Source organism: Ananas comosus, linkage group 4 (assembly GCF_001540865.1).
Source record: "Ananas comosus cultivar F153 linkage group 4, ASM154086v1, whole genome shotgun sequence".
Classification (NCBI taxonomy): Eukaryota; Viridiplantae; Streptophyta; class Magnoliopsida; order Poales; family Bromeliaceae; genus Ananas; species Ananas comosus.
In genome coordinates, this window is record NC_033624.1 from 9,071,461 (window position 1) to 9,096,487 (window position 25,027).

The 25,027-nt window shown below is 36.1% G+C and overlaps 1 protein-coding gene across 2 annotated transcripts; it reads left to right on the forward strand.

The window, feature by feature from the left end:
- LOC109708807 (probable manganese-transporting ATPase PDR2) lies at positions 1,219-21,217 on the forward strand. Of its 2 annotated transcripts, none has more exons than XM_020230643.1 (22): positions 1,219-1,442; positions 1,526-1,802; positions 1,909-2,001; positions 6,380-6,588; positions 8,754-8,826; positions 8,909-9,081; positions 9,168-9,333; positions 10,398-10,502; positions 10,577-10,687; positions 10,787-10,873; positions 11,025-11,207; positions 11,296-11,346; positions 11,429-11,554; positions 11,667-11,746; positions 12,056-12,164; positions 13,179-13,307; positions 18,036-18,101; positions 18,213-18,284; positions 18,744-18,895; positions 19,140-19,251; positions 19,343-19,459; positions 19,605-21,217. In XM_020230643.1, the coding sequence occupies exons 2-22, from the start codon at positions 1,554-1,556 to the stop codon at positions 20,685-20,687; spliced, it is 3,546 nt and encodes a 1,181-aa protein (XP_020086232.1). In that variant the 5' UTR covers positions 1,219-1,442; positions 1,526-1,553; the 3' UTR covers positions 20,688-21,217. The 2 variants fall into 2 exon arrangements, with proteins under 2 accessions (XP_020086232.1, XP_020086231.1); XM_020230642.1 differs by having other exon boundaries at positions 1,533-1,802.

Below are 25,027 nucleotides of genomic sequence, written 5' to 3' on the forward strand. Positions count from 1 at the left end.
GGTAACTTATAATTTTTTTTGCATAGTAACGATACAATTTGATGTTCATCCTTCTTTTATATAATTTTTTTATCTTTATTTTTTTTTTCTGTTTTTTCTATAATTTTTTTGTCACCTTCTCTGCAACAGCCACGGTGTGGCGACGACACCGCTAAGGACCCGCTCCGAGCCTGTAACGCGCAGTGACCTTCACGGTGTCGCGTCGGCGCCGGCGAAGATGCATCTCGTTGGAGGCGGCAGAGAATGAGAAAGAGAGAGGGGGATGAGAAGGTGGGAAAGATGAGAAGGACGAGAGATGCATCGTCGTCGGAGACGGGGGAGAAGGTCGGAGAAGAAAGAAAAGAAAAAAACAAAAAAAAAAAAGTCGTGGCGCCGGCCTTGGGGGGTGGAGCGAGAAGGTGGGCTTGCTGTGGACGAGAGCAAGGGTGAGGGCTAAGAGAATGAAGTGATGAGGCAAGACGGACCGTTTCCGCCTCCGCTCTTGTAACGCGCCCAACTTCCCACGGGTCACCCATCCTAAGGATACTCCCGTACCTAGCACGCTTATTCTCTTAACTTTTTGGGCCTTTCACCACCAAAATGTTAAGCCGGCGTTAAGAGTTTAATCCTATTATAATCTATTATAGGACTATCTGGGGTCTCACAATCTCCCCTCCTTTAAGCCCTGACGTCCTCGTCAGGCTCAGACTCACAAGTACCAGGCGATGTGAGACTCATCTCGCTAGCCCGTCATCCAGATCCTGGCTCAGCCGAGAGTCATCTCACACTTCCGGCTGGTAATTGGCTCTGATACCATCTGTAACGCCCCAACTTCCCAGGGGGTCACCCATCCTAGGACTACTCCCGTCCTAGCACGCTTAATTCTCTTAACCTCTTGGGCCTTGCCACCACCCAAAATGCTTAAGCCGGGTTAAGAGTTTAATCCTATTATATCTTATATATAGGACTATCTGGGGTCTCACAGCTCTGCCGGCGAGAAAAAAAAAGAACGAGAGAAACGAAGAGGAGAGAGAAAGAGGAAAGAGAAAAAGTAAAAAGGGTATTTTGGTAAGTTTGCTGAAAAAGTGGACTGAATCTGCAAAAATGAAAAAGGTGGCCCGGTTTTGCAAAAGCTCAAAATAAGTGAATTTTTTATGCAAATTGGCCTAAAAAAAATAATGAAACACAAAAAGGAAACAGAAGAAAATTGAGAAAATCTCCATAAGGGCAGTTCTCACGGTGCAACAGGAGGGGAAAAACGAGAGGAAAAGGCGAGAGAGAGAGCGAGAGAGAGCGAGAGAGAGAGAGAGGAAAAGAGTAGAAACACTCAGGCGCACGTTCCTGGGACGACGAGTCGCTCCTCGTCGGCGTTTCTTTCTCGAGGACTCCGCCGCGACCGAGTCGCCCTCGTCTCCCTCCCCGCCGCCCCCATCTCCTCCCCGAATCTCGTAGATCTCCCACAGGTGACTCGGCAATCCCTCATTCCTCCTCCCTCACTTCTTTGATCTCGAAACCCTAACTTTCCTTTCCTTTCTCCATTTTTGAGATCCCAGGCTTTCTTCCGCAGATCGAGCATGGCGAGGTATCAGGTGGATGGTAAGGTGGTGCAGGGAGTGGACTTGTTGAGGAAGAAGCACTGGGTATGGCGATTAGACGTGTGGCCCTTCGCGATTCTCTACTCCTTATGGCTCTTCCTGGTCGTCCCCAGCATCGATTTCACTGACGCCTTGATCGTCCTCGCGGGGATCGCCGTCGTTCACATCCTCACGCTACTCTTCACGGCGTGGTCCGTCGATTTCAGATGCTTCGTTCAGTTCAGCAAGGTGTGCTGGATTTCTCGGTTTTGATATACAAGAATGGATCTGAACTTTTTATTTGCGCAACCATGTCTTAGGTTCAATTTGTCATAAACTCAGCTTTGATTGGCAGGTGAACGACATCCATTCTGCGAATGCGTGCAAGATCATCCCTGCCAAATTTTCCGGCCCGAAAGAAGTCACGCCGCTGCATTTCCGGAGAACTGTAAGTTTACTGTTATATTTTTGTGCATATCTGGACAACCGTGAGGCAAGTCAATTTGTAAAATGGATAAACTAAACTTATTTATGCAAACGTTGAAACCCCTTTTCTGCTATATTTGTTAGGAGTTGTATAGGCTGGAATGAAATTCTCTTATGAAGTTTTAAGATCAAGTTACATAATCCTACCTTTATAACAAATAGTGCATACACCCATATGTGCATCTGCAAATGTGAAATGTGGTTACTTCACCACACCGCATAGACTGCATTTGCATATATGGCTCGGGCAGCGAGCGCCATGTAAATAAGCACATGAGCAAGCTACCTAGTATCTTGAACTTAAAATGTGTATAGGTAGATTTATCATAACATGTCTATATATTAGCTACTTATGCATTTTAATCTATTTGATATAAAATGCTTTATAAATTTTCATTACTTGTTAGATTTTAGACTGAATTCTTTTTACAAAATAAGGTATTCGAAATGTGACATTATTTTACAGTGCTGGAATGCTCTGTAACACTTTTTGAATTCGTGATTCTTAAATTTATTGTATTTATGTGGACTGCATAGGCACCTGTATATGCGACCGCCTCCACATGGGCGCTATGTGATACCTTAGCTGCCTGCATACTGCTTTATGCATTTTAGAACATATAATAATTTAATTAGAGCTGCTGAACTTGTAAAATTACAAATGCTTCTGTCCTCAAGAGGGACTTCATATGTTTTTTTTTTTTTTTTGGTAAAATTGAGTTTATAGTTATTTTTGAGATGGTGATGCTACTGTTTTTAGAACCTTTTTCTTCTTATTCATGCAATCTTATTCCTACATGTAATTGTTCTAGTTTGATGGTGATAGAACAATGTGGTGTATATTTGAAACTGATTTCTAAATAGACCAATTTTGAAATGAAATATTCATCAAGAGTTGTTCAATCATAAAGAATTTAGAAAAAGATAGCATCAAATGTGCTGCAAAGCAATTTTTGATGCAGCAATCCTTACTAATAATTTATGCAAAGATGAAAACCCAACTAAATTTTGTTTGTTTGATATAGACCTTTAGGAAAAGAAATAACCAACCTAGAAAATAATAAGTTCATATACATTTTGGTAGACAAAACACTTTAGGATAAGGATAATTTTCTGTAGATTAGTAGCTTAGGGGTTTAAGTTTGTTGCTGAAATTGGATATGGAAAGTTTCAAAAGTTTAATGCAAGGATTTCATCCCTTTAGTTTTCTAAAGAAGATTGTAAGATGTGCCAATAAGAAGTTCCCAAATAGCTTGAAATAGATGGGTATAGTGTTCTGATAGGTTGCTATGGATGCAAATATTATTACTCACTGACAACTTTTCGATGCAAACTAAGGGTTGCAAAATCTGAATTTTCAACTTTGTTTTAGTCTGTTGCTATCCCTTGAAATAAACTAGGTTCAATTTATTGATGCTGGAGAAATTTACTACAATTAAAGCAAGGAAGCTAGAAAATTTCAGCAAGACAAAATTAAAAACAAATTGAAGCAATATTAAGATGGTAATAAACATTCAATATATGAGATATTAATGACCAAGTGAAAATACATATAAAAGTTTCAAATAAAAAGGTAAGGTTTTATCGGACTTGAAACTTTTATACTTGGTTGTTTCGGCAAAAATGGTTGGTAATAGTGGAAGGCTAGACTGAATGGGATAATGGGATACTAAGATGAGGGAGAAGGTAAGATGCAAGAATTGCACCGATTATACAATTGCTGGGGATCCACAATTGACAAGGAGGCGATATACCATGGGTAGAACTTCTGCAATGGGGAAGAAAAAGAAAAGGTAGGGATTCAAAAGAAGAGGAGGCAGGAATTCGAAAGAAGTGGATGTAGGAATTTGAAAGAAGAGGGGTAGGAGCAGAAGCCAAAGAAGAGGAGGCAGGGATTCGAAAGAAGAGGAGGGGGTAGGAGCAGAAGACGATCTTGCCTTGAGGAGGAAGCGACAACTATCAAGTTGAGAAAGAAGACGATCTCGACGTGAGGAAGACGCGTTGACGATCGCACTTGGAAGAAGGTCACCATGGCAATGGCAAACAAGAGTAGGAATTTCTATTCATCAAATCTGCCTCACAAAACAATGCAACATCAAGAACCAGGTATTTATAGTGTCAAGAGCCATTCTTGTAATAAATTTCTCGTCTCTTTGTCCTCAACACAGCGTGGTCTCCCAAGAGTCTTCCGAGGAGAGTGGCATAGAAGACGAGGCAATTTTAGGAACCCGAAAGGTCTTTGGGGTTTTGGATTTGTTTTTAGTGGGAAATCAGGTTTTGGGCTTATTTTTATTGAAGAAAAGGGGTTTAGATTAGCTGAACCAACTAAAACTAAATAATTTAAACCCAAATTAGACACAAACTTGTAAAATTACATTAAAAAATAAAAGGATTTTTATTTTCTGCATCATTTTTCTCTGGAAGGAGAACAATGCATCAAAACTGATAATAAGTGAATTTGCTGTTTAGAAAAAGGAGACTAAAAAACAATCATTTTTGAAGAAGCTTTGAGGGATTTTGACTATAAGAGTTTCTTAGGAAGCAATTACTATTGTCTTAAATTTACTTATTTTGGGAACAACTACATGCAAAGAGAAGCCTTGTATCTTAACCTATTCAGCCCTTAAATTTAGGGGCAGGTCTAGGTTTTCCTCACTGGAGGACCCAAGTAATTTCTAAACACAAATGGAAAAATTGTAAAAATATTTTCATAAATAAAATTTCTGATGATGATAAATGCACAAACTATGTTATGTAAATAATCAAACAAAACTTATTTATGCATTCTTGATCAATAGTAAATAGTTGAACACAATACTAGTTTTTCAAAATAGCGATACAAAAATTGGAGATGGTTACATTATTTGTGAACCAACATTAAACCTAAGAAGAAAAAATAGAGTGCGAGGAGACACTTGAAACTTTATTTGAAGAGATGAAAGGCTAGAATGTCTTTTATTCTTACTCTTAAATTATTCCCTTATTTCATTGGGCTTTAATATTCTCCTTTTTATGCAAGACGTAGTCATGTAAAGGTGGACGTGGGAGCTAATGACATAAAGGGAGGAGAGGAACAAAAAAAGAGAAATATACTGCCTAGAAGATTTTATCGGGCTACCTTTTCCTTTTTTTGTTTGAGGATTGTTTTAAAAAATCTGTTAAAAATTAGAATAATTTTGTTCTTATCTTTTTTTGATAACTTAGATAGGGCACTATCTATATAAAGTTTGTTAATCCTTATGGTAAGTTTTATTAAAAAAAAATCTTTTTGGTAAGTTATGAATGCCTTACTTTATTCCAAATCTTCTCGTTCAATATGTGTCGAATCATACCAAATTTAGGAGGGCTCCATAAAATCAAATAATGATGAACATGGAGTGAATGAGATAATTATGATTTAGGAAGGTAAGATTCATACCACTGTTTAATTGGTGTGGGATTCTTTCACTAAAGTAAATATGGGATGAACAAGTAATTGGAGTAATAAAAGAATCTACGTAACTACTTGGAGATTTGTGGCTCTGGCCTGCCCACTTGATTCCATCATTGCTTTTATTAAATTGGCTATAGCGAACAACGATTGTTGTGGCACCAGCATGGGGCATGCTCATGCGCCATCAGCACGACATAGCATGCCGGCACACTTGGGCACACACCCATCTTATATGTGGCATGGTTGGTGCAGGTGGCATGAGCCTATCAGCACGAGCAGCACAAGCGGCTTGCCGTGTTAGATTCTGCTGACTGGCATGACAATCCTTGATAGGGAATGTTACAAAATAAAATGGGTAAATTAGAGTAGGGATAAGCTAGCAATAAGAGAAGTAATTTGTCCTAGTGTAATAATGTAGTTGGTTGAACCATGGATAGTTTCCTTCAGAATGTACACAAAGAAACCAAATTTTTACAGAATTTCTTGATTCTAGAACAAAGCCTTCAAATTACTTGATTGACAGCCAGGATATACAATTAAAATGGCTGTGGTAACTTAAAGAATAGCAAAAACTAAAAAATGATGATGAAAATAATTTGACAGATTAAGGAGCGACAACATTAGTTTTCACTTAGTGGTTGGGAGAGAAGAAAGGTGGTTGTAGAAGTAAAACTCAATGGTAGGTGGAGAATCAGGTGGTTTCCACTACAATAATGGATGAAGGTTAAAATCATATATTTGAAATTATCAAGAAATTAACTAGTAAATAATCCGCTGAAAGAAGTTGTACAATAATGGATAATAAAGGGAAAGATATACAATTATAGGACTTCCATACTGGAATATTGGTTAAATCTAAGCATTAAGCTGGAATGGAAATGTTTGAATGAATATTTCTTCTATGCAGATTTCAGTGCCATCATCATCTTCAACGGCGAACAAAGAAGAAATCTATTTTGATTTCAGAAAGCAACGCTTCATTTTCTCAGCAGAAAAGGATACCTTTTGCAAGCTTCCTTACCCTACAAAGGAATCATTTGGGTACTATCTCAAGAGTAGTGGACATGGATCAGAAACTAAACTAACTGCTGCTACGGATAAGTGGGGAAGAAATGTGTAAGTTTTAATTACTCATTCTTTTTTTTGTTAATTAAATTATCCAATATTCATAAAACTAAGAGATACTAAAAGATTTTCTAGGTCAAGGATTTAAATGCCCATCGGCATGGGCTGCATCTATTGTGCCATATCGTGCCAACAAGATAGCGGCACGATACAGACCCTGTGTCAATGGCATAGCTCAAAACTCTCTTTTCTTTAAATTAGTAAGTAATTTTCTCAATAAAATTCAAAAGATTTGATAAGATATATAATAAGCAATTAGAATATTGTTTTGCTAAAAAAAAATAAATATTTCATGCCATTATGTATCGGCACACATGTATTTTTTATGACCGGCATGCATTGGCACGGCCTGGCACGCATCGTGCGGTAAGTATTCGGCACGACCCCGTACCTCACACTTAAATTCTTGTTCTGGGTTATATGTTAATGTATAACAGAAAACAAATTTGAGATCTACAAAAACAAACCAACCTAAAGCTTCTTTTTTGTGTGAGTCACTAAAATCTGTCTCATGGGGAAATACACTGACTTTGAAAATGTTGGATGATTTAAATCGAAGAATAATGTTTTGATCGTCATAGGTGGGCATGTGCCGATGAGCACTGAATGTGGAAGTTCTGTGCACCTGCTTGTCCGCATATCTATGTCACGTGCTTTGCAATTGTTATCTAGTATGGGGACACACCATGTCAAGCAAAATTTGTGGCTTGGATATAGTCATGCGGCTCATTACCTCATACGGCTTCATTTGGCCTTTTTAAGAGAATTTCTAAGATTTTCTGCCCACTGTTTCTTATCAAGCAACATTACTTTTTGTTTTGTGATGATGGCGAGTGCCAAGTTTTCTACCCACTGTTGCTTATCAAGCGACATTACTTGTTGCTATGTGATGATGGCAAGTGTCAAGTTTCTTGCACCCCTTATTTATAAACAGTAGGTGTTTCCAAACAAAAATAGTCTTCTTTTTCCAGTTCCGGATTAATTTTTGAATTTTAAGTGTATCAGACAATTTTTCATCTCTATAGTTTATACCATGCTATGATTATTTGTTGTAGTCCTATTCATGTCAAACATGGACCTTTGTGCCGTTGACAACTTTGTGCTTATTCTCATGTCAAGCGTGCACCTTACTGCCGTTGGCAACTTTATGCATCAGATTGACAACTTTATGTATCATCAGGCTGTCCTTTTTTTTCAATATTTTAAGTAGTTTTATTAGTTTACACGGGGAAACTAGATGAATGATCATATGCCAAACATTAAGATTTGAACAGCAGTTGAATTATTAACAAAGGTGCGAACCTTTTGGCAAATTACTTCTATACTCAGTTTAGTTCAAGATGGTTCCAATATCTAATGATAAGTGATTTGAAAGGATAGAGAATAGATAAGTAATTTAGAAGGTGTAATCAGTTTTACATTCTTTGATAGAGTAGCTTTCTGAAAGCACATCAGATGGTGCCCCTATTATTCTAACTTTTTTCTGTTGGGTCCTACCTACGATGGATGTCTAAAGAATTTATTCATAAAGTTGTGCTTAATATACAATTTTATAGAGGAGGCCTTGATTTTTGTTGGAGGCAAAGTCTAATTGCATGTTGAGACCTTGCATTGACAGCATGAACCTGCAAAATACACCTGTAAAGCTAGTAAGTGTTGTAATTGTCATGTTCCTATCAAGTATTATCATGCTATATGTTCAGGTCTTATTTACTATAACATAGATCATGCAGTAACAGAGAAGGAAAATATTTATTACTAGCTCAAGTTTACCGAGCAAAGTGCTTGCCATAATGAAGAATGTTGTTGTTGCAGAACTTTTTCTAGGAGTTGGTTAAGTGAGAATCGTGGAAAGCCTGTTCAGCTTAGTATCGCAGCATGCATTTTAGAAAGCCTCTTCAGCTTTCTTCTTATTGGATTTAGTTTCGCTTAATGTAAGCGGCATATTAGATTTATGCAGTCACTGTTTTAGTCCATTGTGCTGCAAGCTTAGGACTGGGTGTAAAGTTGTTAACCTTGTGGATGTGTAATTTTGTGTACTTGCCTTAGGTTCTAATTTATTGCTTTTATTCATTTGTAACCAGTTGGTCTCAAGAGCACACTGTTAAATACTAGTCAAGGTTTGACTGGCTTCTTTTTCCTAAATGTAACTGCAGATTTGAGTATCCACAGCCCACATTTCAGAAGTTAATGAAAGAACATTGCATGGAGCCATTTTTCGTCTTTCAGGTTTATATCGTTTGCAGTCTTTTGAACACCAGCAGATCAAAGTTCAATTTGCTTGTTTCTGAGCTCTTTTTTTTTTTTGTAGGTCTTTTGCGTGGGCCTCTGGTGTTTGGATGAATATTGGTACTACAGTTTGTTCACACTTTTTATGCTTTTCCTATTTGAATCGACCATGGCCAAGAGTCGGTTAAAAACTTTAACGGAGCTTAGGCGTGTAAGAGTTGATAACCAGATTTTGTTAGTGCATCGATGTGGGAGGTCTGAGTTTGTTCTTTTGAGTTAGTTATTCGTTTCTTCGCAATGAAGAGAAATAACATATTCTTGATAACTCTTTTCTTTCTTAGATGGGTGAAACTTCCGGGGACAGAACTTGTTCCAGGAGATGTTGTCTCCATAGGACGCTCTTCTACTGGTGAAGATAAATCTGTACCAGCAGACATGCTATTATTAGCCGGAAGTGCCATAGTGAATGAAGCTATTTTAACGGGCGAGTCTACTCCACAGTGGAAGGTCATTTTCTTCCTATTGTTAACTTTTAACTTTCGTGGCAACTTTTATATTTTAATTTGAAATTCATAATGAGTATCAGGCTTATTTATAATTTCCTTACATTTTATTCAACTGAAAAAGGTAGATCTTTGATATGTGAAGTTATATTCCAATATGAAGTATTGAATAGGCATATATGACACACATTAAGTGTTTTTTGTGTTGCTCATAAAGTGCTTTTACACTTTTGGCTTTGTTCTTTTTTTTTGGCGCATTTCACCATCCAATTGTGTATCTCATGCTGTACTTGTGCACAAGGCTATTTGGTGTGAAGTTTGAATTCTCTAGCCTGAACTAGATCATGGAGGAGCTACTTTTTTCAGCAATTAAGTAAATCGAACTGATCTGATTCTTAGATCTGATAGCTCATGTCAATGGTAACAGATCTTGGCTCATGCAATATATACTTAACATGAAATGATCAAATGTTTGAAATTGATGACATTTTTGATATGTGATGCTAATTTCTGCAACCTAGGGTCAATTTAGAAAAACTAGTGTTGCTATCATTTTAGTTGTTTTGGAGTTACTGCATTTTGTATTTTGTAGTTAGTACCTAGTAGCAATTGGTGGGGATTTACAGGTTCATATTAGTTGTAATATTGCAAACTTGCAGGATTAATAGGTAAATAAGTAAATCTCTATCATGTGCTTCAACAGTTGCCTTTCGTGTCTATTGATCTTCGAGAAGTAGTGTTGGAGTAGAGATTAGACTTGCTCCTAGCAATTCATCATCTTCACTCTTATTTATTAGATTAATTGTAGAAGTCGTAGAGAACTAGTGTATTGAATGAAAGGAAAAAAATGTAGGTATACAGAACTTTTTTCTTGTGGCATATAGAGTCTGTGCAAGAGTCTTATTTTAATTTCTTACTTCATGTGTGCCTTGTCTAGTTGTAATCACCTTTTGTCACCATTATCTTGTATCCTGTATGCTATTTCTTATTCTTTGCAAGTGTCTTTATTTCCTTTTTGTTTATTATAATTTTCTTTTGGCTATTCTTATTTGCTATGTATTACTACAGACTTCAGTTTTTGCTTGCACTGCGGAGGATAGACTATCAATTAAACGAGATAAGAATCATGTCCTATTTGGTGGAACAAAAATATTGCAGCATACTCCAGATAAGGTATGCTGTTGAGGCCATCAAGTAATAAAATAAGGCTATTTAGAATTGCTAACTTGTTTTTTCTCAAAATCTAGTTATTTCCACTGAAAACTCCTGATGGGGGATGCTTGGCTTATGTGCTGAGAACTGGATTTGAGACAAGCCAGGGCAAGCTGATGCGGACAATCTTATTTTCCACCGAAAGGGTAAGTTCTGGTCTCCAGTCAGGAAATGGTCCTAGGATGATTGGGACCCAATGATACCTATTAACTAAACATTTGTTTTGTTTTTTCCTTTTATTCTAGGTGACTGCAAATAGCTGGGAAAGTGGCTTGTTTATTCTTTTCTTGGTTTTCTTTGCCATCATTGCTGCAGGCTATGTGCTCAAGAAGGTAAAGCCTTCATTTACCTTGTGACATTATATTTTTGGTGTTAGTTGAACTAATATTATTTTAGTTATTTGTTAACAGTTGTCACTCATTTTTTCCAGCAATTTAAAATATATTATTTGCTTACCCACCTTTTTGAACTGTTTACAATTAGGGTCTGGAGGATCCAACAAGGAGCAAATACAAGCTTTTCTTGAGTTGTTCATTGATTATCACTTCTGTTATTCCCCCAGAGTTGCCAATGGAGCTATCAATAGCAGTCAATACATCTTTAATTGCATTAGCACGCCGTGGTATTTTCTGCACAGAACCATTTAGAATACCCTTTGCTGGGAAGGTTAGCACGTGGCACTTCATTAGAGCTCCTGCCGGATAGAGCTAGTTTGATAAAATTTAATGCTGTCAACATACTTTATTGGTTGCAGGTTGACATCTGTTGCTTTGACAAAACTGGAACTCTCACATCAGATGATATGGTATGCAAGTTGGAGTTTTAACTAGGATTCGAAATATTTCTTGGCAGCTATGCATTAACAAGAAGCTCCTTATATATTTCAGGAGTTTCAAGGGGTGGTTGGCGTTGATAATAATGGAGATTTAGTATCTGATACTACTAAATTGCCTCTTCGGACTGTTCAAGTGTTGGCGGCCTGTCATGCATTAGTTTTTGTGGAGAATAAACTGGTACATCAATAAGCAATCTTGAGCTTCTCGTTGATATTATATCATGATTAATTATTGCCGAGAGCATCTGCAAAAACTGTTCTAGTGTTAATACACTTTCTTGTGCATGTAGGTAGGTGATCCTCTTGAAAAGGCTGCGCTAAAAGGAATAGACTGGATATACACCTCTGATGAGAAGGCCATGCCTAAAAAGTATGCTGCGATGTCCGTAAATTCTAGATACTTTTATGCTCTTCATTCTGATTGGTTTTGCATCATTACCCCAATGTTTGTAAGTCGTAGTGATCCTAGTAGATTGTTGATGTATGAACAACGGTGTCTATTTAATTGTATGATTGGAGGGTGAATGTTTAATTGCCGTCCCCCCTCATTTTGAGCTAGCTACTTGTGTTTTCAGCCTCGGCATCCTAATCTCTTGGTACAATGAAAATTGATGCAGTACTGGATTCTTTTGGCTGTACATTTTGAAATGTATTTTATCTGATATATTTTTTATTCCAGGTCAGGTGGACAAGCTGTGCAGATTGTTCATAGGTTTCATTTTGCATCTCACTTGAAAAGAATGGCAGTCATTGTCCGTGTTCAGGAAGAGTTCTTAGCATTTGTAAAGGTTGGTCATGGTAGCAATACTCAGGAATTGTCTTCTGGATTATCATGTTTAATTGCAATACTTTTTGCCTTAAGATTAAGTGTTCAGTAGGTTTCTTGGGTTAAATATGGTCCGTTCTTCTTTTTCTTCTTTTTTTCTTTGTTTGGTTGCCTCTTGTCATTGGAGCCTTTACTCCTGATCTTTTTTTCAGTTGGTTAATTTTGCTAGTTAGAATATTTTCGGAAGAAACTTATTGATGAAACGGTATATCTTTCTCTTATAAAAAGTTTGATCTTTTAATATTTGCATAAGTTTTCCCCGGAATTTCTCCTTAAGGCCCTGATTGGATGTCGAAATAAGTTATCCAAGGATAACTTATTCGGTATAAGAATTTTCTTGTAGGATTGTTAGTAGGAAGTTGATTCTTTTGCTTCTTGAAAGGTCTTGCTATCCAGCGTACTTAACCTACGAGGTGATTTATTTTATTCTTAAAAAAATGACTTGAAGGCCGAATATGATTCCATTCCGAACATCTGATCACACTTCTCATCATCCCAATGTATAAACTTCTTGAGTAAATCAAGAAGATATACTGAACAAGATACATGCATCCAAACAGGGCCTTAGTTCTTTAATTGCAAAATTACCAATTGGTCATGTACAAATTTCTATTTATCATTTCCAATATGCTGCTGTATTGCCTTCTCTCTTTCTCATCTCTTTCTTCTTGTCTTCATTTGTGTGGACATGCGCATTTTGGGCCTGGCCCAAGTTCTCTGGCAATCTTGCTGTGATAATCGTCTTATCTGAAACCTTAAGTTTAGGATGGGTCTAACCTTGAAAACATCTGAATTTATTCCTAATAAACGAGCTCAAATTGGGCCTGGATTTTGGATCAAATATAATGTACAATCATTTATAATCCTTGACTAATAAACTAAATTTCAGTTTGGGCCTGCTTTACTTCCTAGCTTGGTTTATTGATTAGTTGTCATCCATGATCTTTTTAGTAACTAATCTTCATTATGTTTGCAGGGTGCACCAGAAACTCTTCAAGAAAGGATAGCTGATTTGCCTGCTACATATGTGGAGATCTACAAGAAATATACTCGTCAAGGGTCTCGTGTTCTGGCTCTTGCGTACAAGACTCTTCCAGACATGACTGTAAGCTAGCATGTTATGATGTTTTACTTTTAAATGAGACCTTTGTTTGATTTGAAACCTTAACTGCTTTTGATTGTTAGGGATGAATAACATAATTAAAAAAGGAATAGGCTTCATTGTGTCTCATAATAGTTTAGTGTCAATTACAGGACAAATGCAAAATGGCCGTCTCATTTATTAAAACAAAGCATGATGCATTGATTCTAATGATGATATGTCTCTAAATTTTCAATTTTCTAATTATACTTGAGCCAAACAAATTATGGATGGCTCTATTGTTTACCTGGAATGGGATACACTCTGATACGTGGTACGAGTATAGAGACGTGGTATGCTAGTGTCTCAGGAACATGGTATGAGAGGGGTATGATTAGTTTGAACGATTTTCATTTGGAACATTAATATGGATTGACATATATAAAAAGTTAATAACTTACCTTTGTTACTATATAGCTGTTTTCTTTCATTAAGATCCGATGAGGTATTGTTTTCTTCTAACCAAAACCGGCTCTCTTTTTTCATATGAATATGATTATTTTGTATTATTTTTCCTTGTAAAACACATTTGTTTAAGGTAACCTAACAAACTAGATCTAGAAAATTGTATTATTCACTATTCTTGGTTTGTCACGTTCTACTATTTGGATTGAGAACCCAACACGAATCAGAATGTGTGATCTTTATTGCTTTTCGGAGAGGGGTTTTGCAATCCCGATAATTCGGTGCTAAAGCAAACGATCCATGATTTGAACCAAATTGGTTCGGCAGTGAGACCGGTTCTGGCATGCAGTTTGCAGTTTTCAGACTGATTCTTTAAATGTAGTTTATTCAAAGTAGTTTCAGAAATTTTCTAAACTTATTATAATACAACTTGTTTAGGGACTTTGAAATTATTTAGAGGAATGGAGTACCACAGATCCAAATTATAGTTCTAAGCAATAATGGATGGTCTTCAGACTCCTTGTTTGGACCACTTAATTGGATAAACATGAAATTTTAGAGGCAGTCTCTGTTTATTAAAATCAAGTTCCAGTTAAAAATTGTGATTTTTTGCACCCTTTTCACTTGCTAGCCAAAATATAATTCTGATCGAAATTAGTGCCTTTTTCAGCTGCTTAAAAAGCCATAGTTAAATCTTATTTAGTACTGATTACGTCTGAGATTGTGCATATATCGGTGATTCTGCGTGTATAAACATCTCTATTGTTGATTAATTTGTATGACTTGGTTGTCAAGTATTATTTATTTTGTAATCTTTAGTGATGATGAAAGGGCGTTAGTCATTGGATATACACATTCCTTTTTGTTTCATTTTCCATACTTTGCAATTTGGGAGCCGTGTTGTTTGTAGTTTGTTTTGGTCAATTTAGCCTCTCCGTTCTTTGATGTTGACTAGCTTCATAATACAGTATTGAGTGTTTTTTTTCCATAAACCAACTAAACCCTTCACCAACTGCTTGAATTTATCTGTTTGCATGCTGGTCCACTGGATAAGAAGCTCCTAGGATGTAGTTTACATTGGAACATGACTTAACTTTTAATATCCATTATGAAGTTCTTGAATCTTGAAATTTTGAGAACATTTATGATTTTGTTTGTGTTTCATTTGCTGCCCTGTTGTCCTACCCTACAGCTCTCTGATGCCTGTTATATTGTTGACATCCCTTCTTGATTTCTTTGTATGATTACATCATCTATTAGAATATATGAATTCTCAGTATAGGTGGGTCACATCAAAAAAAAAATAAAGAGCCACGTCACCCATGATCAATGAACTAATAAGTTGTCAAATGTCCAATAAAAATTTGGATGCACCGATTGCACCGTAGGCCAACTCTAAAATACGCATTAAAAATAAATTTATACTATACAATAAACTATTTAAATATATTATATTATATTATATTTTACAGTACTAATTATGAAATATTTTATCAACCATTTAATATACTGTGCGGTATATGGAGTCTTAGTATACACGAGTTGCAAGCAAAGATTTATCCTCTTTCTTTCTTGAAATTATGAGTGCATCCTATTAAGTATTCTCTATATCAAGTGTATATATATACATCACCACACGCTTAAAGCCCTTTAATAGAGATTTTAAAATCTAATTTGTTAAATATAATTTAAATTATTAGACTTTGTAGATCATATGTATTTTAAGTTTTGATATTAAAATATTTGTTATTAATATAAGTTGCGGTGTATGGAATGTTAATATACATCAGGTGCAAGCAATAATTTCTTCTTTTTCTAATCAATTTTAACAAGATAAAGACATCTTGGTCTTTTCGGCAATTTAAAATAAGTCCTCCAATTTTTATTTTTTAGTTAAAAAATTATTTATGGGATAGCAATCAAAACTATTAAATTTAATTGAACTTTCCAAAAATGTTATTAGAATAATTTAACTCTTCAAATACTAAAAAATAAAAAAATTATTAATAAAAGAAGTTATTTTTTATAATGTACATAAGTTTATTTTATAGATTTTTTTTCCTTAATTATAATTTTTCAATCTTAAAGTTTTAATAATTATATATTTTCATTGGCTAAAATACTATCCGCCGCGAAGCACGGGCTCTGCACTAGTAAAATAATGAAACCTCAGTTCAATACAGGTGGCACTAAGGGGGAGTGGGTAGGGATTGGGGGTGCGGGAGGGGTCCAGCCAGATAGGGTGAGGGTGGGTCTGGCCCTTTTTTCTCTCTATCTCTCTCTCCACTATTATGGACAGAGTGATTTGGGCTCTTTTTTTTTTTAATTTAATCTAATTCTTCTTTCTCTCATTATAAAAATTTAAAATATATAAATTTGTACACATAACTTTTAAATAGTTTAGATTTCATGCATTAAATGTAAATTTTGATTTTATAATATTGATCACTTAGATATAGATTGTACAATAAAAAATAAAAGAGATTGATGGAGTTTTTAAGTTAATTATTGATTTTAATAAATTTTAGTTGCAAGAATCGCATGAAGTATACTAGCTAAATCTGTAGAACTAAACAATGTATTCAAATTTTGAAGTCAAAAGTAGCATTGATTGGCTCAAATCTAACATATAGAAAGGTTGGATAATAAAAACAAAATTTTGAAAGGTTAGATAGCGGATTCAAAATAGTTCATAGCTCAGAGAAGTTTTATATATTTTCACTTTGATTTTAATATCAAATTTCAATGCCATATTTCTAGTATGATGAGCGATCAATTTCACATTTAAAATTTTTTGGAATATCCAAAATGCGATCGGTCTACTTTTAATTTTAATAAATAGACATTCTAAAATTTATTAGATAGTTTAATATATTCTTTCCTCATATGAAATTACTAATTGAACAAAACCGATTAATGCTCAACTTTGTTTTCGTTTGGAATAAAAATAAAACATAAAAAAATGATAAATTATGCTTTTGGTCCTCAAACTATAAGACGTGTGAAACTTTAGTCGAACTTTCATGCGTTCTAATTTCTTGCTCAAACTATGAAGCACATGAAGTTTCCTCGAATTTTCATGCGTTATAATTTCTTGCTCAAACTATGAGGCACATGATGCTTTATTCCTTAAACTTTAATCCTTAATTTTTACTGCTGGTATATATATAATTTATCATTCTTATGATTTTTTCTTTTTTTTTTTTTTATCCTTTATACTTTTATTATTTTGTTTTTACTGCTGCAACTGCTGTTTCTTCGTTAATTTTTTCTATTTGTATTCTTTTTTATTCTTTGACTCTTTTTTTTTTTAATTTTTTTTGTTGTTTCTTCTTTTTTTTTAACTTTATTTATTTACTTAAGCGTGGGTGCCTTCACTAGTTTTATTCTTAAGTTCAAGTCTGAAGGACATTAGTTGGGATTTGACATTTGAACCATCATTACCATCTAGAATGAGAAGCTATGGACAATTTAAAAAAGAAGGCTCCATATCTAACATTTTCTTTACTAGCAGGGGTGGAGCTAGAACTTGTATACAACAGGGTCAAAACAAGAAGCAAATAGTGCACTAACTTTTTTTTATTCTTAAGATAAATTTGATCTACATATAATTTAAATCCTATGAATCATAAAGTTTTATATTCTAAATAGATATTAAAGATTTTTAAATATGGATTTTAGCACTAAAAATTGACAAAACTTGCTTATGTTGGTGGTTGGTAATAACTCTATAATGGAAGCGTCTAAGAGTTAATTGTCCAACTGTACACAATCTTTTTTTTTTTTTTTTAAACCACTTGCATTTTTTTTGTCTTTTAGTTTCTCTATCTTAACCAATGTGACTTTATCCCAAAGCAGGGTGGGTACATGCCAATGTATACCCACTCTTCCCTCAGCCCGTGTACCAGACATGACATTGAGATCTAGTAACTAGTGCCAATTTAAATGGCCATAAGGAATTTACAAGATAAGGGCATTCGACGAATTGTAGGCTCCAAAAGGGATGGCTTTGTGAATGTCAAGTTAGTATTACTGTGCAACAAGCATCTCAAATTACTTCCGAAATCTAGTATTATTCTTGCCTGCGTCTGCTCCTTTAAGGTTTTTCCTTGAAAGGAAAAAAGAGACCTTTGTTTCCTGTAGATTGCCTTCTATCATAACATATCTTTTTGGTGAATCTAAATCTATGAAAATCACTGTTATATCCATGTAAATGTTCCGTTTTGCTTGCCGTCACTATCCATTTTTTGCACGTTATCTAATTTGACCTTGGTTGTGGCAAATCAGGTTAGTGAAGCTAGGAGCCTGGATAGAGATTTTGTTGAGCGTGATTTGACCTTTGCTGGTTTCGCGGTAATGGAGCCCACAGTCCTATAATTTGCATTCTTTCTATTGACTATAAGTTGTTTCAAACTTTTCATTTTCTAGGCTTTCTGGTATGTTGAGACTATTAAATATCTGCAGGTATTTAACTGTCCTATCAGGCCTGACTCTGGTTCCGTTTTACATGAACTGAAAGGATCATCTCATGATTTGGTAGGTTCTTTGATCCGTGTATCGGTTGATTTTGCTTTGATTAAACATCATTTTATTTAAAATCTTGTTAAACATGCTCTAGGTAGCTTTCATAATTACAAATTAGCATATTTTGTTGAATATAGGACTCCTACCTGTAAGTGTAAATGTTTATTGTAGTTCATCAGAAATGTCAATAATTTTATGATTTTTTGCTTGCTTCTGATTTTCTTTTATATTATTGTTAGTATCTTTTTTGATTCAGTTTTTTAGGCTTAATTTTTGGAGCTTGACGTTTTTAACTTTTTTCTTTTCACCTTATAGGCAGTGTGAATAAGAAAATTGAATTTCATCCGAGTATTTAGCATAGAGAATGGTTCTTTGTTTCCCTGATGAGTATTTATCGTAACTGCTGTAGAAAATCGTGGGCACTTGTTTGCATTCCTTCAAGCTGTACACTAACTGATATCATGATATTAGGTTATGATTACTGGTGACCAAGCTCTGACTGCTTGCCACGTTGCTAGTCAAGTTCATATAATTTCCAAGCCTGCTTTGATCTTGGTACGCAAAAAGACTCGTGATGATTTTGAATGGCTTTCCCCTGATGAATCTGAGACAACCTTGTACAGGTAAAGAAGTTCTAGGGTGGTTTCTATCTTGTTTGGTTTAAGCTAATTGGTTTTTAATACGAACTACAGTTGGTTTTATGAATAGTCTGGTTGTTTTATTACTTTAATATCTTTTTTATTTTTGGGTGGTAATCTTCCCCTATTTTGTTTTATGAGCATGCTATTCTTTTTTTTCCCTATCCAATATCTCTGAAGTTGATAACACTTACAAAATTGTAACACCTGAGAGTTATCATGGTTACAGTGAGAAGCAGGTGGAATCATTGTCAGAATCACATGACCTTTGCATAAGTGGAGACTGCTTTGAAATGTTACAGAGGACTGCAGCTGTTCTTCAAGTTATTCCGTATGTGAAGGTTGGTAGGAACTGTTTAATTTTTTGTGCAAACGGAACCTGTTTTGTTGTTTCGGTGTGTTGATCTTATTGCAAGTATCAATTTGTTTCAGGTCTTTGCACGTGTTGCTCCTGAACAGAAGGAACTCATCTTGACAACTTTTAAAACAGTTGGAAGGATGACCTTAATGTGTGGAGATGGAACCAATGATGTTGGGGCACTGAAGCAGGTAAAAATGTATATTTTATTAAATGCCTTTCACCAATCAAATTATGGCACTGTGCTGTTGGGTGGTTTTCCTTATCCAAAAAATCAATCTCCGTTTCTCTTTTTTATTTCTGAACCTCACAATAAAAGTATTATAAAATGTGCAGGCTCATGTCGGCATCGCATTGTTGAATGCTGCACCGCCGGCACAAACAGGAGATTCTGCACCACAATCACAGCCACCGAAACCTGAAAGTAAATCAGGAAAATCAAAGAAACAGAAACCCACTACTGAACTGCCTCCACCATCTCCATCTGCAAATAGTAGTTCCCCAGGGCCATCGTCAAGCAACCGCCACCTCACCGCAGCCGAGAGACAGCAGCAGCGTCTGAGGAAGATGCTGGACGAGATGAATGAGGAGGGTGAGGGCCGCTCTGCGCCAATTGTGAAGCTTGGGGATGCCTCCATGGCCTCGCCCTTCACAGCCAAGCATGCGTCGGTTGCCCCCACCCTTGACATCATTCGCCAGGGCCGTAGTACCCTCGTCACCACCCTCCAGATGTTCAAGATCCTAGGCCTCAATTGCCTCGCCACTGCCTATGTCCTCAGTGTCATGTACCTGGATGGTGTCAAGCTTGGCGATGTCCAGGCCACCATCAGCGGTATCTTCACTGCCGCCTTCTTCCTCTTTATTTCCCACGCCCGCCCTTTACCAACACTCTCTGCTGCCCGCCCGCATCCCAATATTTTCTGCGCCTACGTCCTCCTCTCTCTCCTCGGTCAATTTGCAATGCACTTGCTCTTTCTGATATCGGTTGTTAATGAGGCCTCAAAATACATGCCAGAGGAGTGTATCGAGCCGGACTCGGACTTCCATCCGAACATGGTGAACACAGTCTCGTACATGGTCAACATGATGATCCAGGTGGCTACATTTGCAGTGAACTACATGGGCCACCCCTTCAACCAGAGTATATCGGAGAACAAGCCTTTCAAGTATGCACTGTTTGCTGCAGTAGGTTTCTTCACAGTGATCACGTCGGATATGTTTAGGGACCTGAATGACTGGTTGAAGCTCGTGCCCCTGCCGGAGGGGATGAGGGCCAAGCTGATGTTCTGGGCTATACTCATGTTCCTGGGTTGTTATGGGTGGGAGAGGCTGCTGAGATGGGCCTTCCCAGGCAGGATGCCATCATGGAAGAGGCGGCAAAAGCAGGCAGTGGCTGCCTTGGAGAAGAAGAATTTATAACATTTTGTTCTGTTTCTCGTTCCAATATGTTTTGTTATTGAAGGGGCAATTTTGATGATGGCAGCACTAAATTCACTTCGTAAGATGGTGGAGCTGCTGATTTAGCACTTTCGCGTTCAAAGACTTTGGCCCTCCTTTCTGGTTAGCAGGACAATTTTGTTCAGTTGATCTATCATTTGATTCACTTAATTTTCCTCAAGTTTTGGAAAGTTCTTACAACGACTGTTGGGAGCATTGCTGAACTTGGTGTATCATTAATCCTTCTCACAGGTCATATAGCAACCTTACGTAAAAAAGCATTTAATGATAAAGCTAAAGATGTTTTAAATCACTGAAGTAGAGAAGGCCTGTACTTTGTTGTAATAGCTGTTTGTCAATTTCGTGGAGGTTTCTTGATTGTTTGGTTGTTATACATCTTTTCTTTTCTGTGTAGCAGGATGGATGCATCCTCGTAGTAGCTATGTTTTGTTATTTGTCTCTTTTGTGATTCCTCTTTAGAAATTTGTGATAATTGATGTTTTTCTTCTAAATATTTATTGATTTGCACAAGCAGCAGCCTTGTGAATGAACTCATTATAGGGGTGGAAACGAGCCGAGCTCGAGCGAGCCTAATTTCGAGTCGAGCGAGCTCGAGCCCTAAACGAGCGGCTTGAAATTCTCAATATCATACGATCAATAGTTTAATTTATATAGAACATTATTTATAATTTGATACAAAAATATATTTAATAGCTCAAAGTACAAAATAATTATATAAAATATAGTATTATAATATGAAAAAAATAATTTATGAGTTGAATATCTAATCTTTTCAGGCTCACATGTCTTTTCTTCCGCCTTCAATCTTCATATTATTCATTTTCATTTATGCAGTCAAAAATAAATAAATTACATAGATAAATATTTGATTAAACTATCCAATCATATATAACAAAAATTAAAATTTTATATGAATAATAATTTTTTACTTTAAAAATATTTTGTATATTTTCTCAAGCATACAATTAATAGCAAGGTAGGCAACGGTAAACATATACTGTTACTTGGTAACTTGGAGGGCTTCCGGCTTGGCCGCTTAGGGTGAAAGACAGAAAAAGAGAGAGAGAAACATATTGAAAATTTAGAATTCTGTGAAAAAAAGAAAGAAAGGAAAAATGTATAAATTTACTGAAATTTTGCTCTTTTATTTGTCTATTGGGTTTATTTTTATGGGCCAACAATATTGGCCCAATTTTAACTAAACTCCGATTATTCACTCAGCCTATATATAATTAAAATATATTATATTTTTATATTTTTTAATATATATATATAGAGTTGACTTGATACTTTTACAAGTATCACCGTCATGGTGCTATTAGTTTTAAGCCATTGGATATACTTTTTGATTATTAATAGCCCTTGGATTAAATACTATCCATCTACCACCACCTACACCACTACCACCATCATCTCAACCTCACATCTTCTCCATCAAGGGCTAAAAACAACAAGTACCACCCCCATGATACTTTTACAAGTATTCTAGCTACTCTATATATATATATAATTATATATAATATATATATATAGAATGAGCTAGAATACTTTTAAAAGTATCATCCCATTGTGCTTTTAGGTTTAAAGCTCTTGGATCTAACCCTTGATTACTAATAGCCATTGATCAAACACTATTCACCTACCAAACTACCACATCATCACAATCTTAATTCCCATCCAATGGTTAAAAACTCAAAGCACCACCTCATTGGTGCTTTGGAGTATTCTAGTTCAACTTCTCTTTCTCTCTCTCTCTCTCTCTCTCTCTCTCTCTATATATATATATATATATAGTAGGGCTACTATACTATTATGAGTAGTGGGCCCTTAGTACTCATAAGTTGTTTTCGATGATGGAGCTTCCGAATTAACTATACACTCCGTTAAATATGATCTAGATTATTTGAAACTTTTAGAAAATAAATTTCGTAACTTTTCGAAATCATAATAAAGTCCATTAAGCGGGCATAAAATGAATGGTCAAAATCGAACGACGTCCTAAAAATGGATGATCGGATCCTTTAATTTAAGATCGGAGTTATTAATCTTTATCTAGGTAGTTAATAGAATTTTCTATAAAAAATTCAACCTATTCCGATTCTTTTCCACCGTTAAACTAGCAAGTATTCCATACCGGCCGTAAAAAATTGTCAATTTTGTGAGCTTTTGATCGTAAGGTAAATGATGTCGAAAAATTATGAAATTTAATTTCTAGCAGTTTTAAATGCACTATATAACATTTAACTGTGTGGATTGTCGTTTCGGAAGCTCTATCATGGAAAACAACGTATGAGTACGAGGGCGATCGTACTCATGTGTATAGTAGCCGGACTCTCTCTCTCTCTCTCTCTCTCTCTCTCTATATATATATATATATATAGTGTAGAACTATTATGCTATCGAAAATATAGAGAATTTGATGCTTTCGAATTTTTGACCCTTTAATTAAGAATTGTATGTTTTGGATGATTGCGGTCCCCCTAGGATTAAATAATATCTCTAGAATTGAGTGGTCCCTACAAGATAATAATAGTATTAATTTAAAGAAATGATTAAAGGGGTTGATCTAAGAATCAAAAAATCGAAAGCACCATATCCTCTATAANTCAATCTATCCACAATTACCCAAATTGCATCATGACCTGCCTGTGAGCGAGGTAATCCAACAATAAAATCCATAGTAATCCTCTCCCACTTCCACACTGGTGTGGGTAAACTTTGTAGTTTCCCTGCAGAAAGTCGATGTTCAGCCTTAACCTACTGACAGGTTAAGCATCTGGCCACAAAATTAGCAACTTCCTTTTTCATTCCAGGCCACCAGTAAGTTGACTTCAGATCTTTATACATTTTTGTACTCCCAGGGTGTAAAGTATACGGTGCCCGATGTGCTTCCTTTAAAATCTCCTCTTTAGTATCTGGATCGGCAGGCACACAAATTCTATCACCGAATTTTAGCAATCCCTGATCATCCACTCGAAAATCGCCAATTGGATCAACAGTGATCTTTGCTCGAATCTTTTGTAGGGACTCATCTTGAGCTTGTTTTTCTTTAATTCGATCGATCAGGGTAGGTTGCATTCACCAATGACATAAGTCTCCAAGGTGTATCAGGAGCTACAACTTCCAAACTCAATTGCTCCATTTCCTTTACCAACAGGGGTTGCATAGTTATCGACATCGCCAAATTTTTCGTCGATTTTCGACTTAAAGCATCTGCTACAACATTAGCTTTTTCTGGATGATAAAGGATAGTCAAATCATAGTCCTTGAGCAACTCCAACCATCTACGTTGTCTCAAGTTTAATTCCTTCTGCGTAAACAGATACTTTAAGCTTTTATGATCAGTGTAGACTTTGCAACGCTCGCCGTAGAGGTAGTCACGCCAAAGCTTTAAGGCAAAAACTACAGCAGCCAGCTCTAGATCATGCATAGGGTAGTTCTTTTCATAATCCTTTAATTGGCGAGATGCATAAGCAATTACTCTGCCATTTTGCATCAGAACACACCATAATCCATTCAACGACGCATCGCTGTAAATCACATAATCTACTCCAGTAACAGGTAATGCCAGAATCGGGGCGGTGGTCAATCGTTCCTTCAGCTCTTGAAAGCTTCTTTAACAAGCCTCATTCCACAGAAACTTAGCCCCTTTATGCGTCAGTTGGGTAAGCGGTGTAGACATCTTTGCAAATCCTTCTACAAATCTTCGATAGTATCTTGCCAAACCAAGGAAACTCCGAATTTCTGTGACACTGGTCGGCCTAGGCCAATCTTTAATCGCTTTAACCTTCTTTGGATCCACAGCTATCCCAACCTCTGAAATGACGTGACCCAGAAATGCTACTTCTCGAAGCCAAAATTCGCATTTCTTTAACTTTGCAAACAGTTTCTTTTCTCGAAGTACTTGTAACACCACTCTTAAATGGTTTTCATGCTCCTCATCACTTCGAGAATATATTAGGATATCGTCGATGAACACGACCACAAACCTGTCCAAATAGGGCTTAAAGACACGGTGCATTAAATCCATAAAGACTGCTGGGGCATTTGTTAGTCCAAATGGCATAACTGTAAATTCATAATGCCCATACCGTGTTCTAAAAGCGGTCTTGAAAACCTCTTCAGGCTTAATCTTAAGCTGATGATAACCTGACTGCAAATCAATCTTTGAATATACTTTCGATCCTTGCAGCTGATCGAATAAATCATCGATTCTGGGTAATGGGTATTTATTCTTGATTGTGACTTTGTTGATTTCTCGATAATCCACACACAATCGAAGAGATCCATCTTTCTTCTTA